The sequence below is a fragment of the Syzygium oleosum genome, unplaced genomic scaffold, assembly GCF_021117445.2.
Source record: "Syzygium oleosum isolate NSW1041296 unplaced genomic scaffold, Sole_v2.1 Sole_v2.15, whole genome shotgun sequence".
In the NCBI taxonomy this organism is placed as follows: Eukaryota; Viridiplantae; Streptophyta; class Magnoliopsida; order Myrtales; family Myrtaceae; genus Syzygium; species Syzygium oleosum.
Genome location: NW_026607499.1, coordinates 1,728,259 through 1,743,517, shown reverse-complemented (window position 1 = coordinate 1,743,517; position 15,259 = coordinate 1,728,259). Strand labels below are relative to the sequence as shown.

Below are 15,259 nucleotides of genomic sequence, written 5' to 3'. Positions count from 1 at the left end.
TAGACATTTTCATATAATCCATGGACTAAATTGAACATGTTCTAAAAGTTCAGAAATCACATTAAATAAATTAAAAGTTCAAGGTCGACATTACACATTGGACTAAAGTTCAGGTACCACATTGAATAAATGAAAAGTTAAGGGACGACATTGTACTATGGGTCAAAGTTTGGGGGCTATTTATGTCATTTTTCCAAGATAGAACTACTAACTTACATATTCGCTCATGGTTATAAAATTCATAAATAACTGAGGATATCCGGAGAGGAAAAAACAAGTGAAATCCCTTAAAAGTAAGATGTAATAGTGTAGATGATAGAGATGTTGATATTGTTACACACGAAGATGAGGCAACATCTTACGGGTATGTAAATTGCTTTTTAGATTATGTGGACTTCTTTGCCCTTAAGATTATATATTGCCTTTATCTATGTCCACTTAATCGTTGATGATTGACTACATAGGAGATTCTCTTTACTTACTATAAAATTTGTTATGCATTGTTAAGGATAATAATGCATGACTCGTTTAAATTCAAAATATTTTAAATTAGTCCATTCTTATCTCATGTAATTACTGTAACAGCTAGAAGACCAATTCTATAAATACAAACGCTATCCTAGAGTTGAAGGATAAGCGAAACTCAAGCTCAAACCTAGATTCCGACATATTACATGGTATCAGACGATCAATAGGATCCTTGAAAACACCTTTGCTATTTCTTCTTTCTCTTCCATTTTTTTGACCTCTTCCATTCACAATGTCATATGTCATCTCCCACATCCACTCCGACTATGCAACACCACCTTAGCCTCAAACTTTCCAGTGATTACTTTTTATTGTGAAAAACCCAGTTGTTTCCGTTGCTTCATAGCTAGTCCTTAATGGGATATCTTGACGGCAGCATTATATGTCCTCCTCCAACCATCACCCCCACGGGCTCCACTACTGCTGCACCGAACCCCGCATATGATGAATGGATTCGAAAAGACCAACTTGTTCTTAGTTGGATGATATCTTCTCTTTCACCTGATGTCCTACCCTATGTGGTTGGATTAGCTACTGCTGCCGATGTCTGGAAGGCTCTACAAACTACTTTTGGATCTCTATCACATACAAGCATTCTTCAGCTTCATATGCAACTCTAAAATATATCCAAAGGTGACAAGTCTGTCTCAACTTATCTCCGCGAGGTAAAGTACATTTCGGATCAATTGGCTGCTGCCAATCACCCTATAGGGAATGAAGAATTAAATGCCATTGTCTTTTGTAATCTTGGTTATGATTTTTCTGACATTATTGCTACCTTGGCTACAAAACCTGATCTGATAACCTTTCCTGAACTCCATCGATTGCTCCTCGATCATGAGCTTCGAATGAAATCTGCTACGGTACCTATAGAGGCAAATGTTACCATTTACACCCCTCAATCATCCACCCCTACTAATCAACCGCAATCGATTTCCAATTTCAACTATCTACCACCCAAAACCCTCAATACCGTTGGCAAGGCAACCAGCGCAATTATGGAAACTTAGGCAATCGATCTAAAAACAGAAAAGACCGATACCAAATTTGTCAAAAATATAACCATATAGCTGCAAGATGTTATTTCAGGTATTCGCAGTCTAACAACAGTGCACCTCAGCCTACTGCTAATATGGTTGGGATTCTTCCTACCCCATCGCAGCAAGACTGGTTTCCGGATACCGCAGCTACTCACTATGTGACGCCTGACATCGCAAATCTACAGATCTATGCACCACATAACGGTAACGAATCTCTTCGTGTAGGTAATAGAGTAGGTTTGGACATTGTTAATGTCGGTTCTTCCATTCTCAAAACCCCTATTAACAAATCTTTCCATTTCTCAAATATCATTTATGTCCCTACCATTACACGTAATTTGCTTTATGTACATAATTTTACACGTGATAACAATTGCTTCTTTGAGTTTCATCCATTTCACTTTGTTGTGAAGGATTTGCAGACCAAAACGCTACTACTCCAAGGTTTGCTTAAGGATAGACTATACCGGCTGCCAGGTCTTTATACCACATCTCCATCCGCCAACACAATTTTACTTGATACTTCCGCCACTGCCACTACCTGGCACGCTCGAATGGGTCATCCCCAACAAAGCAAAGTTCACTCTTTGATTCGTTCAAACAATTTGCCATGTTCTACATTTGATTTCAACAAATGTGCTTCCTGTTTGTTAGGCAAATCTCATAAAACACCCTTCCCCCCCACTCATAGTATTAGTAAAGCACCTCTCGATTTAATTTTTACTAATGTATGGGGACCTACTCCAATTAATTCTGTCTCCGGTTATAAGTATTTTGTTCTATTTGTTGATGATTTTTCCAAATGTACCTGGTACTATCCTATTCAAAATCGATCTATGGTTCCTTCCATTTTCAAAAAGTTCAAAATCATGGCTGAGAAACAATTTGAAAAATCCATTAAAGCCGTCTAGTCTGATTGGGGTGGGGAATACAGAACCCTGAATAAATTTTTTTTTTCAGACAATGGAATTCTCCATCGTGTAGCATGTCCACACACTCATGAGCAGAACAGAGCAGCTGAGCGAAAAATTCGTCATATTGTTGATACCGGCCTTACATTATTGGCATATGCATCTCTTCCACTTAAGGATTGGCCTTATGTTTTTGAAACTACAATTTATCTTATTAACAGATTACCTACACCACTCTTAAATAATATCTCACCTTTTCAAACACTTTTTCATCAAGAACCGGATTACAAGTTTTTAAAAATATTTGGTTGTGATGTTTTCCCTTTATTAAGGCCATATAATTCGCATAAGTTTTCACTTCGTTCTACTCAATGTGTGTTCTTAGGATATAGTCCATTGCATGTTGGTTATCGTTGTTTAGATTACAAAATTAGACGCATGTATATTGCAAGACATACTCATTTTATTGAAAATATTTTTCCATTCGCCACACTTGGTTCCCACCCTTCTGAAATACTCTCACCATCACATCCTTGATGGACGATCTCCACAGTTGGTTTGTCCTCCCAGGCAAACCATGATGTTAATAGTAGTATTCTATCTTCTATCCCACCTTCTAACACTTCTCCACCCACCTTTGAAGAACCATCACCGACATTATCAAATACTAATACTGCTTCAACATCTAACACATTGGTTTCTAGTCCGTCTAAGGTACCCACAACAAGCTGTTGTGATACCTCCACAACCGGTTTATCAAAAATCAAGAACCCATTCAATGCAGTTGCGTCAAAACCCGAGGCCCAGCACTAAATATCCATTGCCAGATGTGAACTTGACTGAAATAAGCTCTAAGGAAGAGTTACAATGTTTCACTGAAGCTAATAAAGATGAAAAATGGAGGGACGCGATGCTTCAAAAATTAATGCTTTGTTGCGTAATGGAACATGGGTTTTGGTTCCACTGAATCCCAAAGCAAAGTCGTGGGCTCCAAATGGGTTTATCGAGTCAAGACACATGCGGATGGTTTGATAGATCGGTACAAAGCTCGCCTCATGGCCAAAGGCTACAATCAGCTGGAGGGTATCGACTACACAGAAACGTTTAGTCCCGTTGTTAAAGCAATCACCGTCCGTACAGTTATTTCATTAGCTAGTCATGGCCACGGGCCGGTTTCGGCTCGGAACCGGACCAGAACCGGCCCGGTCAAACCCGGGCCCGGCCCGTTGACCGAGCCCGCGGTTTGGAACCGAAACCGGCCCATGCCCCCACGGGCCCGGTTCCGATTCCAGAAATTTTTGAACCGGCCCGGAACCGCCGGTTCGGGCCCGGTTCAAAAAAAAAAAAAAAAAAGAAGCTGCGGATCCGCGAGGTCGAGCCTCGCCGGCGGATCTCGCGAGGGTTCGACCTCGCCGGCCTCGCCGCTCAAGCGAGGCCGGACTCGCCCGACGCCGGCGAGGCGGCCTCGCCCGAGAGCCGGCGACTCCGCCCGGCGGCTAGGCCTCGGCTATGGCGCGGAGGAAGAAAAGAAAAAAAAAAGAAAAGGAAAAGAAAAAGAAAAAGAACAGAAAAGAAAAATTATGAACAGGCCCGGAACCGTCCGGTTCATACTTGGCCACGAACCGGTCGGTTCCGAACTGTGGCCATGACTATCATTAGCTGTGACAAAGAATTGAAAACTCCGGCAGTTGGATGTTAGCAATGCATTTTTAAATGGTAACTTGACTGAAGAAGTCTACATGGCTAAGCCCCAGGGCTTCATTGATAAAGAAAGGCCAAACCATATATGCAAGCTACAAAAATCCTTATACGGATTGAAACAAGCACCGCGAGGTTGGTTCCATCGGTTGAGCATCTTTTTAGAATCACTGGGATTTATTGGATCAAAAACCGATACTTCCCTCTTTATACTATATCGGCCCAATTTCTCCTTTTACATGCTCATCTATGTTGACGACATTGTTATTACAGGGTCCAACGCGGCATTTATTCAAGATACTATTAACTGCTTAAACAAGGAGTTCTCTATAAGGGACTTGGGCGAATTTAATTATTTCCTGGGAATTGAGGTGATCAAACATCCATCAGGGCTCCTCCTATCACAACAGAAGTATGTTATAGATCTCCTCCACCGAACCAGAATGGACGGTGTTAAACCGATTCACACACCCATGGCTACAAATTCCAATTTAATTAATCAGGGTAAGCCACTTGAAGATGCTACTTTGTACAGGAGTACAGTAGGAGCTCTTCAGTATGTCACCCTGACTCGGCCAAATATCTCTTATGCGGTAAACAAAGTCTACCAGTTCTTGAAAGAACCAACAGAAGACCACTGGAGTGCGGTAAAGTGGATCCAACGCTACTTAAAGGAAACCGTTTCGCATGGATTGTTCATCAGTTCTCACTCCACAATAGAACTCCACACATACAATGATGCGGACTGGGCCGGTTGTCCCACTGATAGGCGTTCAACAGGAGGTTATGCAATTTATATGGGTCAAAATCTAATTTCTTGGTCAGCCAAAAAGCAGCATACCATTCCACGTTCCTCAACTGAATCTGAGTATCGGGCATTGGCAAATGCCACGGCAGAAGTGGTATGGTTGCAATCACTGTTACAAGAATTGGGCATCTCTCAATCAAAACCTCCTATCCTTTGGTGCGACAACCTAGGGGCAACGTATCTTACGGTGAATCCACTTTTTCATGCTAGAACAAAGCATATCGAGGTAGACTTTCACTTCGTCCACCATTTAGTGTCACAATGCAAACTTGAGGTTCGCTTCATATCCACACACCAAATACCGGATATCTTCACCAAGCCTCTTACAAGGTGTCGTCATGATATGCTCAGATCCAAGTTGAAGATCATCAAGAAGACCACCTTCAACTTGCGGGGGCCTGTTTAGGATGATAATGCATGACTCGTTTAAATTCAAAATATTTTGAATTAGTCCATTCTTATCTAAATTAGTTATTACTATAGTTATTATTGTAACGAATGTAGTTATTACTCTAGTTACTACTATACCGGACTAATTCAAAATTCAAAATATTTTGAATTAGTCCATTCTTATCTTATGTAATTACTGTAACAGCTAGAAAACAAATTCTATAAATAGAAACGCTATCCTAGAGTTAAAGGATAAGCGAAACTCAAGTTCAAACCTAGAGTATAATTCTTACATGCATGAAGGTTACACGACATATTACTGGCATATGCATTGCTTCCGAGATTATATTGAGCTATTCATCCAAAAAAGAAAAAAAAAACAGAGAACGCTTACATATTGAGTTCATCTACATCCAATCAATTGTTTGACAATTCAACACAAAGTTCTGTTTTTCTTTAATCCAAGTCGCCTTTGCTGAGAAATTAATTTTTTGCAAAAGGGTTTGAGATGAGATCACACACAAATATTAAATGACCAAATCTGAACACATGACCAACGCCTCTTATGGTCTCTCACATATAAAAAAAAAATAGTTGATAATGTCCAAAAGATGTAATCGGGCAACCGTACTTAGATTGGAAACTAGCTGATTTCTAGGATAGCCATGTGAAGTGGACCAGAAAAAGTTGGACAAAAACCACCACAACCAGCAGCACCACCTCCACCACCACCACCACCATCATCATCATTATCATCATCATCATGGTCACTTTTTTACAGTGGACTGGATGCGTGTGGGTTCAGAGAAAGAGAGAGATCTGGGTGATGATGATGATGATGAGGAAGAAGAAGAAGAGGCCAAAGATGGGGCGGGTTTCGTTTTCCAAATGAACGAGCATGGCTCTGGGGAGGGGGGGCACTCGATTGCAAGAAGAAAAAGGGGACGAAAGAAGGAAACCTAACCCCATTGACTGCTCTCCCCTTTTCACCTTCTCCCCCTAACTCTCTCCTTTTCCCACTCGTTCCTCCCTTCGTTCCTCCCCTCTTTTTATCTTCTTATTGGCCTGCACTCGATGACCACCTTCTTCGCACGTGGCCTTCCTTTTGTACTTTCATACATGTCTCATCATTATCTCTAATAAGAATTATATATAACCTGGACCGACGACAAGTCAAGCGTTCTGCGCTTCATAACATGCATGGCGCTTGCTTTTCGAGGAAGGACATCGTCCACGGATTCTCATTTTTGCACACGCGTTTCTTTGCGACGAGCCGGGGACACGAGCGCGGAGGTCCGACTGCCTGAAGGCTCGAGAAACACCGCGCAAGTCTTATGAACGGATTGAGACCGGCCTGTATTCCTAGGTGTCGAGTTTAGAGCCACCTATTGTTATATACGTTAAGGATACTACGACGTATTAGAAGATGGGAAATTTATATTGGATGTGTATGACGAAGCCAATAATTCAATATATGGCTTCACTTGTTTTTACACCCAATCGAAACTTACCAAACCCTTTATACACGGCATTTTCCGTTTGGTAAACAGGCTCATGCCGGAATAATCATATGATTAGATGAACTCAAAGTCTTCTCCTACCCAGTGACAAGCTCTATATAACTTTGCACATATTTGTTTTTGTTCTCTAATTTGATAATCCAAAGGAAAATTTCAGCAAATTAGTCAAAAATATGGTCCCCACGATTAGCGTAACTTAATAATCCCAATGATTAACCTTAAACCCAGCATCTGATTTGAAGCTTTGGATTTGATTCGTCCGACAGGCAAACATTCTTAGCTGTGTAAAAAGCAAAGATGTTTCAGAAAGTTAGCGTTCTTCTTCTCAAACCAAACCCCCCCTCCTCTCTCCTTGACTAAAACGAGTCTCGGATATTATTAAAACAAGACTTTTTGACGAATTGCTTCAATTGGGAGCATTAATATATATTTTAAAATTTTCACATTTATCTCGATTTCAATTTTTCCTGAGTTATCGTCCTATGCACTAGGGTACGAGTTTTCAACTCCTACAAAGTGAAAGTCACCTTCAAAAATGGCTCACAGCAAAGTTTAGGGTCCTCGGTTGGAATTAACTACTTGATAAAATGAACTCACTAGTTGCTGTGATATACTTTATTTAACGACTCGAAACGTTTTGGCTAACTAGTTAAGTTATGAAGGACAACTCACGAGTGATGTCAATCCGATGCAACCATGCCTCCTAGAGAAAAATTTATCAAAAAAAAAAACGAAATTTTGAGCATATCAAATTTCAAATATTTTATTGCCGCTACAAAGAGGTTTGATAAACTGATAAAGATCGTGTATAATGTAATTTATCCTATCATATATTTTGTAAAATTTCTAGATAGGATCAACCCGGATAAAGTTTATATGTACGTACTTACATATGTACATATGTGACCTTACACTGTCGATATCGTTATCGAAGCCATTATCCGTGTTGATGAAGAAATTTACTTCCATAGGGGGATTCAATTGGTGACATCTATGTATTTTTCATCATTATATTAAGAAATTGATTTTCCTTCTCAAGACCGTATACGTAAAAAGTCTCCTAGATCCGGAGGCAGCGGTTCCTCCAAGGTTGCAAGAGTCGACGGCTCGGGGCACGAACGGGGAGGGAGGGAGGCAGATGACCGTGAGGCGACCCGATCTAAGACAAACCGGGACGGCTTGGCCCGGAGCAGTGACTACAACTTCGCCGGCAGCAGCGGCAGCGGCGATGGAGAGTTGGCGATGCGACAGTCGTGGAAGAATAACATGTGTAGATAGCAAATAAGCCTAGATGTACTTCCCTGAAATCATAAGGTGAATGGAAAAAGGTTTACCTTCGTGGGGTGGAACTCGGACGGAAGGAACATAGCGGGTCGTTTTCACTTCGCTGGTTCTTCTTCTACGCTCGCCATCATGTCGAGAAAAGCAGCACAGTATTTTTCTTTTTAGAAATGAAAGAGAGAAGAGAGGGAGAGAAAGTAAAAGCCATCTTTCCCCTCGTCTTCTTCTCTGTATTCTTCATCAATAGCTGCCCTCTGTAATCATGAGTCTCCCTCTGTCATCATTGCGACGAAAACCCTCTGTCTCTCTCTCTCTCTCTCTAGCATGATCGTGACGGTGAATAACACTGGCGAACACATTTGCTCCAGCTATATATGTCTGACTCTCTCCGTCCCTTCTTTCCTCATCACACGGTGAGTCGCGGACGACCGGTTCTTCTATAGCCGAACGACCCCCCATCTCCATCAATTCATCACTCTTCTTGCCCCCCCTTCCTCTGTCTCGGACGTGGTTGAACATGTGCACGAATTCCTCGAAGTGGAGTCTCCGTCGGCGGCAGTTGAAGCACCGTAATCTTCGCGTTCTCGCGCTAAGCAGGTCCTTTTCTCCCTCTCTATGTATATGGATTCCGCGAAAAAAGACCCAGTTTGGGGCGTTCATTCATTTGCAATTTCCAATGCATGCTCTTTTCTCATGGCTTTATCAAGTACACGAGTAGATACTCTGGCCCATATTGTACATAGACACCGTGTTTCTATCTCTAAAAGGAGGATGTCTGAGATTGTCGCAGGAAGAGGAGGACAAGGAGACCACCGAAGGAAGAGAAGGAGACGAAGAGATGGCTGGTGGGTGCGAAGGAGGAGATGGAAATGAAGAACCTGAGGCTGTACATGGAGAACCAGAGCATCATGGAGGCGAACGAGAGGCTGAGACAGAGAGCTCTGTTTCTCCATCGAGAGAACAGGGCTCTGTTCATTCAGCTCGAGAGCAAGTTCACCCGCCAAGCCAGCTGAAACCCGACTCTCAGGACCTGCACACAGCACAAAAAAATCGAATGAATCGACCGCAACGGTGATCAAACGATCGACCTTTATGAATTCTAAACTAAAGTAGCGTTAGGGTGTGGGGATGGAATAAAGGAAATCCACACGGCTCTGCTTTTTCTGGGTGAGCGTTTTCATATAAATTTTTGCCCGTAGTCTGTTTTATCATCCGTAGTTCTCTAGTGTAGCAATCGAGCTAGCAAGCACTAAGTTGTATTTGATCCATACGAAGGTTGATTTCCAAGTTTAACTTCCAAAGATGGATGTTGGGTGTGACGCTTTGCTAAGAGACACTGCTTTCAAGTTCAACATGGAATTGCTTTTCGTCGGTGCATTTCATACGAACGACCTTAAACCAAACAAAAGAAAAAAGTAGAATTCCCATCCTCACGAAAGCTTCAAAATAGTTGATGATAACGCGACGAGTCATGGTTCGTGATTGATCAAAGGCTCCCAACAGATCCGTGGAGATGATGGTGGATGGTGGCGAGAGCGCAGGAGGTGACGATGGTCGCGGGTATAAATGATAGATGCTGTTTTTCTGCCAAGATAGAAGCTGTTTCATCGACCAAGCAACATTGATGATTAAAAATGGACTTCTTTTTGTATTAACCAAGACTTGAAACCCAAAGAAAACCACAAATTAAATGCAAGATAGACGAACTTTCCTTGATCTCCTAAAATCAAAAGAAATTACAGCGGAAAGGGTCGATAAACCGTTGGACTAACATGGGTAGTATCTCAAAGCAAAATATACTAATCAATCAGCACACCTGTTGTTGTCTAACCCACTGCAGAACAAAAATCTATCGGTACAAAACATATTTCATTAACTCAAGTAGTCACAGCAACAGATCCATATTTAACTCACAAACATCATAAGCCGAAGCTCCGACTTGATTTATTGTTCTCTATTTGGTTTTCTTTGACATCATTTTCCCAGCTAAAAAACCAGTCTCCAGGATGCAGATTACACCAGACACTAGTACCGGCCAATCAAGATGAAGTCATCATCCTCGAGGACCTCAACTTCTTTATCTCCCACAAAATACTCCCGCCCAATCTCCATAACCAGGTTCACAAATTCCACCCTCTTAGCCCGAGGAAGTGGTACATAAGGTAGACGGAAAACCGGTCTCGCAACTCCAAGCTGGGCAAGGGCAGTATTTAAGCCAATTGGGTTTGGCTCGTGAAACAGCCATTCTATCAAAGGCATGAGCTTCAAGTTAAGAGACGGATACTTCCCTCCGAACATGAGTTCCCGCATTAATCCTGGAACCAAGTTACTAGTGACGGATATAACTCCCATAGCCCCATAGTTCCACCTGGCATCGTGGCACTGGTCATCATTTCCACTCCAGACAGCAATGCCATTATCTGTATATTGCTTAACCCGGTCATTCCCAACGCATTCCTTAACACCCGCCAAATTGGGACTCTTAGCCAAGGCGTGAATGACACGGGGCGGAATGTCTTGGCCAGTTCTTGTAGGCACGTTATATATGATGGAAGGGCCCATAGACAGCACACAATCAAAGTGAGAGATCAAGCCCTCCAAGGAGGTTTTTCCATAGTACGGATTAATGTGGAGAGCAGCATGCATTCCAACAGCAAACCCTTGCTCAGATGCATGAATTGCTTCACGGGTTGAGTTGCTTCCAGTGTTTCCAATCACTTTAATCGATCCACCGAAACAATTAACTGTGTGACCAATTAGCATGATGTGCTCATCCCAACTCATCAGTTGACCCTCACCAGTTGTGCCACCTACAATTACACCTTCTACACCTTGTACTATCTGCATGTTAATCAAGTCGTCATACGCTTCAAGATCAAATCTGCCATCAGGTAGGTATGGCGTCTTGATGGCCGTTATCAATCGAAGAGCCTTTATATCCTCTGTTGATGTCCTGCAAGTATAGAAAATCTTTTAGAAATAAATAAAAAAAAACGTTACTTGCATTTTATGACCATGTAGCCATTCCAAAACTAGCACAAAATGGTTGTGTAAAAATAAGCAATACAAAACCTATTCTGATTTTGTCAGATGACGAGTGCAGTCATTTCATGATGAAAACAGGAGAGGAATATGCACACACAGAGAAAAAAGAAGCAGCTACGCAAGTGTAATCTTCTTCACAAATTGCTTAATAGCATTTAAGTGGTTAAGTTACAGGTTCGACACAAGCCTCCCGCCCCATTGCTGTAAAACACTACCAGAACCAACCGAAAAAAGTCGGATTGTGCTAGCGCAGAAGATGCATCCAAATCTATTATTTTCAATTGGAACTATTCTAAGGAAACAGCAGAAGCAGTGTGGCAAATCTTAAAGCCTCGGTCCAGATTCTCAGCATATTTGATGTCTTCCCAGACTTCTGCTTAAATATATTGCCACCTATAAGCCATATGAGGAGTATGCAAACCATACGATTGAGCAAAATCAAACACATCACGCAACCTATTATAACTCAACTACTCAAACAATCGTAGACACATCAAAAGAAACCAGATCCTCCATATTTAGGCTTACAGTGACACAATATACCCAAGGGAAAAGGGGGTGTACTTTTAAATAAATGCAGCATAGGAAACATGACAGACACCTTGGTTCCTAAGGTACGCACTATCTCAAAGATGTAACTGCATTATTTCTATACGGACGAAACAAAGAGAAAAGAAGAAAAAGGAGAAGACGAAACCACGGTTCCTTTAGTATCACAAAATTTTTCTCAATTCTATCAAACACTCTTCACTTTTCTTACTCTAAATTAGATAAAAGTTGCTAAAGGAAAGCACAAGAACTTTGAAAAAAAGCAGCAGGAGTACACATGGGTTAATGATAGCAGATGCCACTTCAATCGAGTGAGGAAGAGAACATGGACTGCCTGCTGAGTATGTTTTATCAACTTCCTAGCAGAACACAAATTGGGGAACATATGTTACTACAAATTTCCCTTACACAATCCCAACCATAGTAAATCTCAGTAGGATGCTGAAAAACTTGAAAACCACCACCACATGGAAGCACGTAGAGAAAGCAGGCAAGGACTAGAACTATGTCCCAAATAAACACGAAAAACAAACAAGCAAAGAAAAAATATATCCATCATTTGCAGCAAACTCCTGATAATCCCACCATCATCATTCTCAGATGGCCCACCTGTTTTTAACTTCATAACTACGCATAGGGAGATGAAAATTAGGTATGACAGCTGCTCGTGGAAACCTCCATTGCACATTCCTCCTGCTAGACATGAGGAGGATTATTGTTAGAAATATACAAACTATCCAAATGAATGCACAAGTCAAGGTAACCCACTCTAACAACATCCCTTTAAACTACATAGAATTGCCCAAGTGGTTATCAGATACCGAAAATTTTACCACAACACCCGAGCACGTGATATAGTAAAACTATTCCGTGGAATTGTCTTGATAAAAGGATAGATTACTCTGCATAAAAAAAAAGGTCACTGATTTGGGTGGCGAGAAACTTGTAATGCCCCCTCCTAACTCTATTACATAGAACAAAATGAAGAGATTATGTTTCAAAAACTATGACCAAAGTGACTGATCCAAAGCACAAAATATAGAATCTCAAGCGCACAATTTTCTAACAGAGTCGCCCAAAATTATTTCTTTTAAGCCACTACATATCGGGTGGCATTATCACAATCACTATTCCATGCGCGAGTTTGTAAACCTCGATGTCTCCACTTCATCATTTCCAAATTATCCGTCATTGTAACGAATCCCCGCGGTAAATAAACTCCTCGAACTCGCTCTGCTTATCATCTACACATGGTCTCATCAACTATGCACATCAGAGGAGAACAAATGACAAAGCCAATGCCCCTCTCGCAAAGAGCAAACAGCATTTTTCATTTCGGGTCATTCTCGACCATCTTGGGCACACACAGAACAAGTCAAAATTCAACGGCTTTCCCCCCGGCAATATCCACACTCGCCATCGGATAGGACAAACAGCTCGTCACGAATGTCGGGAAGAACAAGTCCCGAGTCAGCCACCACAATCCAACGTTGCGTCATCCGACATAAAAATAATCAATCAGTCGCTGGAAAGAGTTGTTTATATATAAGCACAATATATACACCTCTTGTAAGCATCGCTCCTTCGAAGACGCGGCGGCTGGAGAGCGGGTTCCCTCCAGCAAGCTCCGTAGCTCCTCAAAGCATCCATCGCCGCAGCGCGCTCGCTAGCCGCCGCCGCCCTGCCCCCTCCCCCCCAAGACGATCGTCGCCGCGCCGGCGAACCGCGAAATGGAACGCCGGTGCCCCGGAGTCGCGGATCGTCGGCGGTACGGAACGCCAGAACCGACCCCGCACGAAACGAGAAAAGGACCGCGCGGAGCAGAGAACCCTTGCGCTGCGACCTCGGAGTGTAGTCTTCTATGGCGCCTGTTGCAGAGAGAGAGAGAGAGAGGGGTAGGGAGAAAGAGGCGAGAGCAAGAAGATGATGAGCGTTGTGGGTCTCAAACCCTAGAAACAAAAGTCAATGAAAGGTTCTCAGAAGCTGATTTGACTGGCGTAAAGTGTTTTCTGATCGGTTGTATAATATATTTTCATAGCCAATAATAATTTATATCGTTTGTATTCTTTATAAAATTGGATGAGCGGAAGATATTTTTATCGTCCACCGTCGACGATGAAAATATATTTTGTTGACTAATTATTTATAGCAATACAGATGATTATTTTTTGGATTCCGAACCATTCATTCTTCTTCACGAAATGAACGGAGCCTAAAATAACATAATACCACGAAAAAAGCCAAACCGGTACACATATAACAAATTTACTCCGAACTAATTTTTTGATCACCAAAAACCTCAAACTGGTACACATGTGACAATTTTACCTCCAATTAATTTTTTGACCACCAGAAACCCTAAACTGGTGCACCTATGACAATTTTACCCCGAACTAATTTTTTTACCACAAAAAATCCCAAACTGGTACACCTATGACAGATTTACCCAAAACTAATTTTTTGACCACAAAAAACCCCAAACTTGTACACTTGTGACAAATTTATCATCCATTAAATTTGATTAATATCACAAATTGGTAAATTTGTAACAAACAGATGGGTAAAACCCCAAACTGGTACACTCGTCAATTACCACGCGTCATCAAACTTAGCAATTTGACAGTAAAATTTAACGAAAACTAACGGAGGGTAAATTTGTCACAGGTGTACCAGTTAGTGGTTTTTTGTGGTTAAAAAATTAGTTCGGGGTAAAATTATCACAGATATATCAGTTTGGATTTTTTTGTGATCAAAAAATTAGTTCGGAGTAAAATTGTCATCGGTGTACCAGTTTGGGATTTTCGATCGTTAAAATATTAGTTTTGAGTAAATTTATCATAGGCATACCAGTTTATAGTTTTTCGTGATATTAACCCGATTTATTAATACTAATTACATAATTCTATCTTAAAAAGTGTCCCTCTTTCCTAAATAGTGAAATTCATTCTAGAAGTCTGCCCCCGATATTATCTCGTCATGAGCAAGTGCTCGGCATTCCTTCGGTCACGGAGTTTCGACAAATGAGGGTCGGTAACGAGACCCGCCTGTCGTCTGGACCGTGCTTGCTGGTTGGCTGGCAGCCCGGGCCTTATTCGGCCGGTCGCCCGACCCCGGGTGCTCCATGGGGGCGGGGGGCAGAGGGCAGAGGGCCTTTTGGAGCCGAAAGTACATCGTGAAAACGATGAATCAGCTCGAGTCGTGCGTGGTCAGGCACGACGCGAATTCTCTTGGGAGACATTGCAGACACACACAAGCAAACAAGAGGAATCGGGAGAACGCTCAGATGTCATTTGAGCACATCCAACCCACAAAACCTGCTTTTTCAATCGCTGTTCAACAGACAAGAACAGTGAGATTCCCCTCCAACTATAGTGACTACACACCATTGTAGATATAAGGTGATGGAGGCGTACTACTTTCACTGATTACGGATGTGACTTGATAAACATGAAATTTCGCTCGGGGACATCGATACTCTTGACTTCTTTT

The 15,259-nt window shown here is 41.8% G+C and overlaps 2 protein-coding genes across 3 annotated transcripts; one reads left to right on the top strand and one right to left on the bottom strand.

Annotated features, from left to right (window-relative positions):
- Window positions 1–8,423: 8,423 nt before the first annotated feature.
- Window positions 8,424–9,477, top strand: LOC115678026 (protein LITTLE ZIPPER 2). The gene is made up of 2 exons (XM_030601301.2): window positions 8,424–8,773; window positions 8,967–9,477. Exons 1-2 carry the CDS (start codon window positions 8,694–8,696, stop codon window positions 9,187–9,189), a joined length of 303 nt encoding a protein of 100 aa, XP_030457161.1. The 5' UTR covers window positions 8,424–8,693; the 3' UTR covers window positions 9,190–9,477.
- A 549-nt stretch (window positions 9,478–10,026) lies between these two features.
- On the bottom strand, window positions 10,027–13,720 carry LOC115678024 (4-hydroxy-tetrahydrodipicolinate synthase, chloroplastic-like). Of its 2 annotated transcripts, none has more exons than XM_030601299.2 (3): window positions 13,335–13,720; window positions 12,380–12,466; window positions 10,027–11,129 (listed from the first exon to the last, which is right to left on the bottom strand). In XM_030601299.2, exons 1-3 carry the CDS (start codon window positions 13,418–13,420, stop codon window positions 10,202–10,204), a joined length of 1,101 nt encoding a protein of 366 aa, XP_030457159.1. In that variant the 5' UTR covers window positions 13,421–13,720; the 3' UTR covers window positions 10,027–10,201. The 2 variants fall into 2 exon arrangements, with proteins under 2 accessions (XP_030457159.1, XP_030457160.1); XM_030601300.2 differs by having other exon boundaries at window positions 12,380–12,463; window positions 13,335–13,718.
- Between the last annotated feature and the right edge of the window lie 1,539 nt (window positions 13,721–15,259).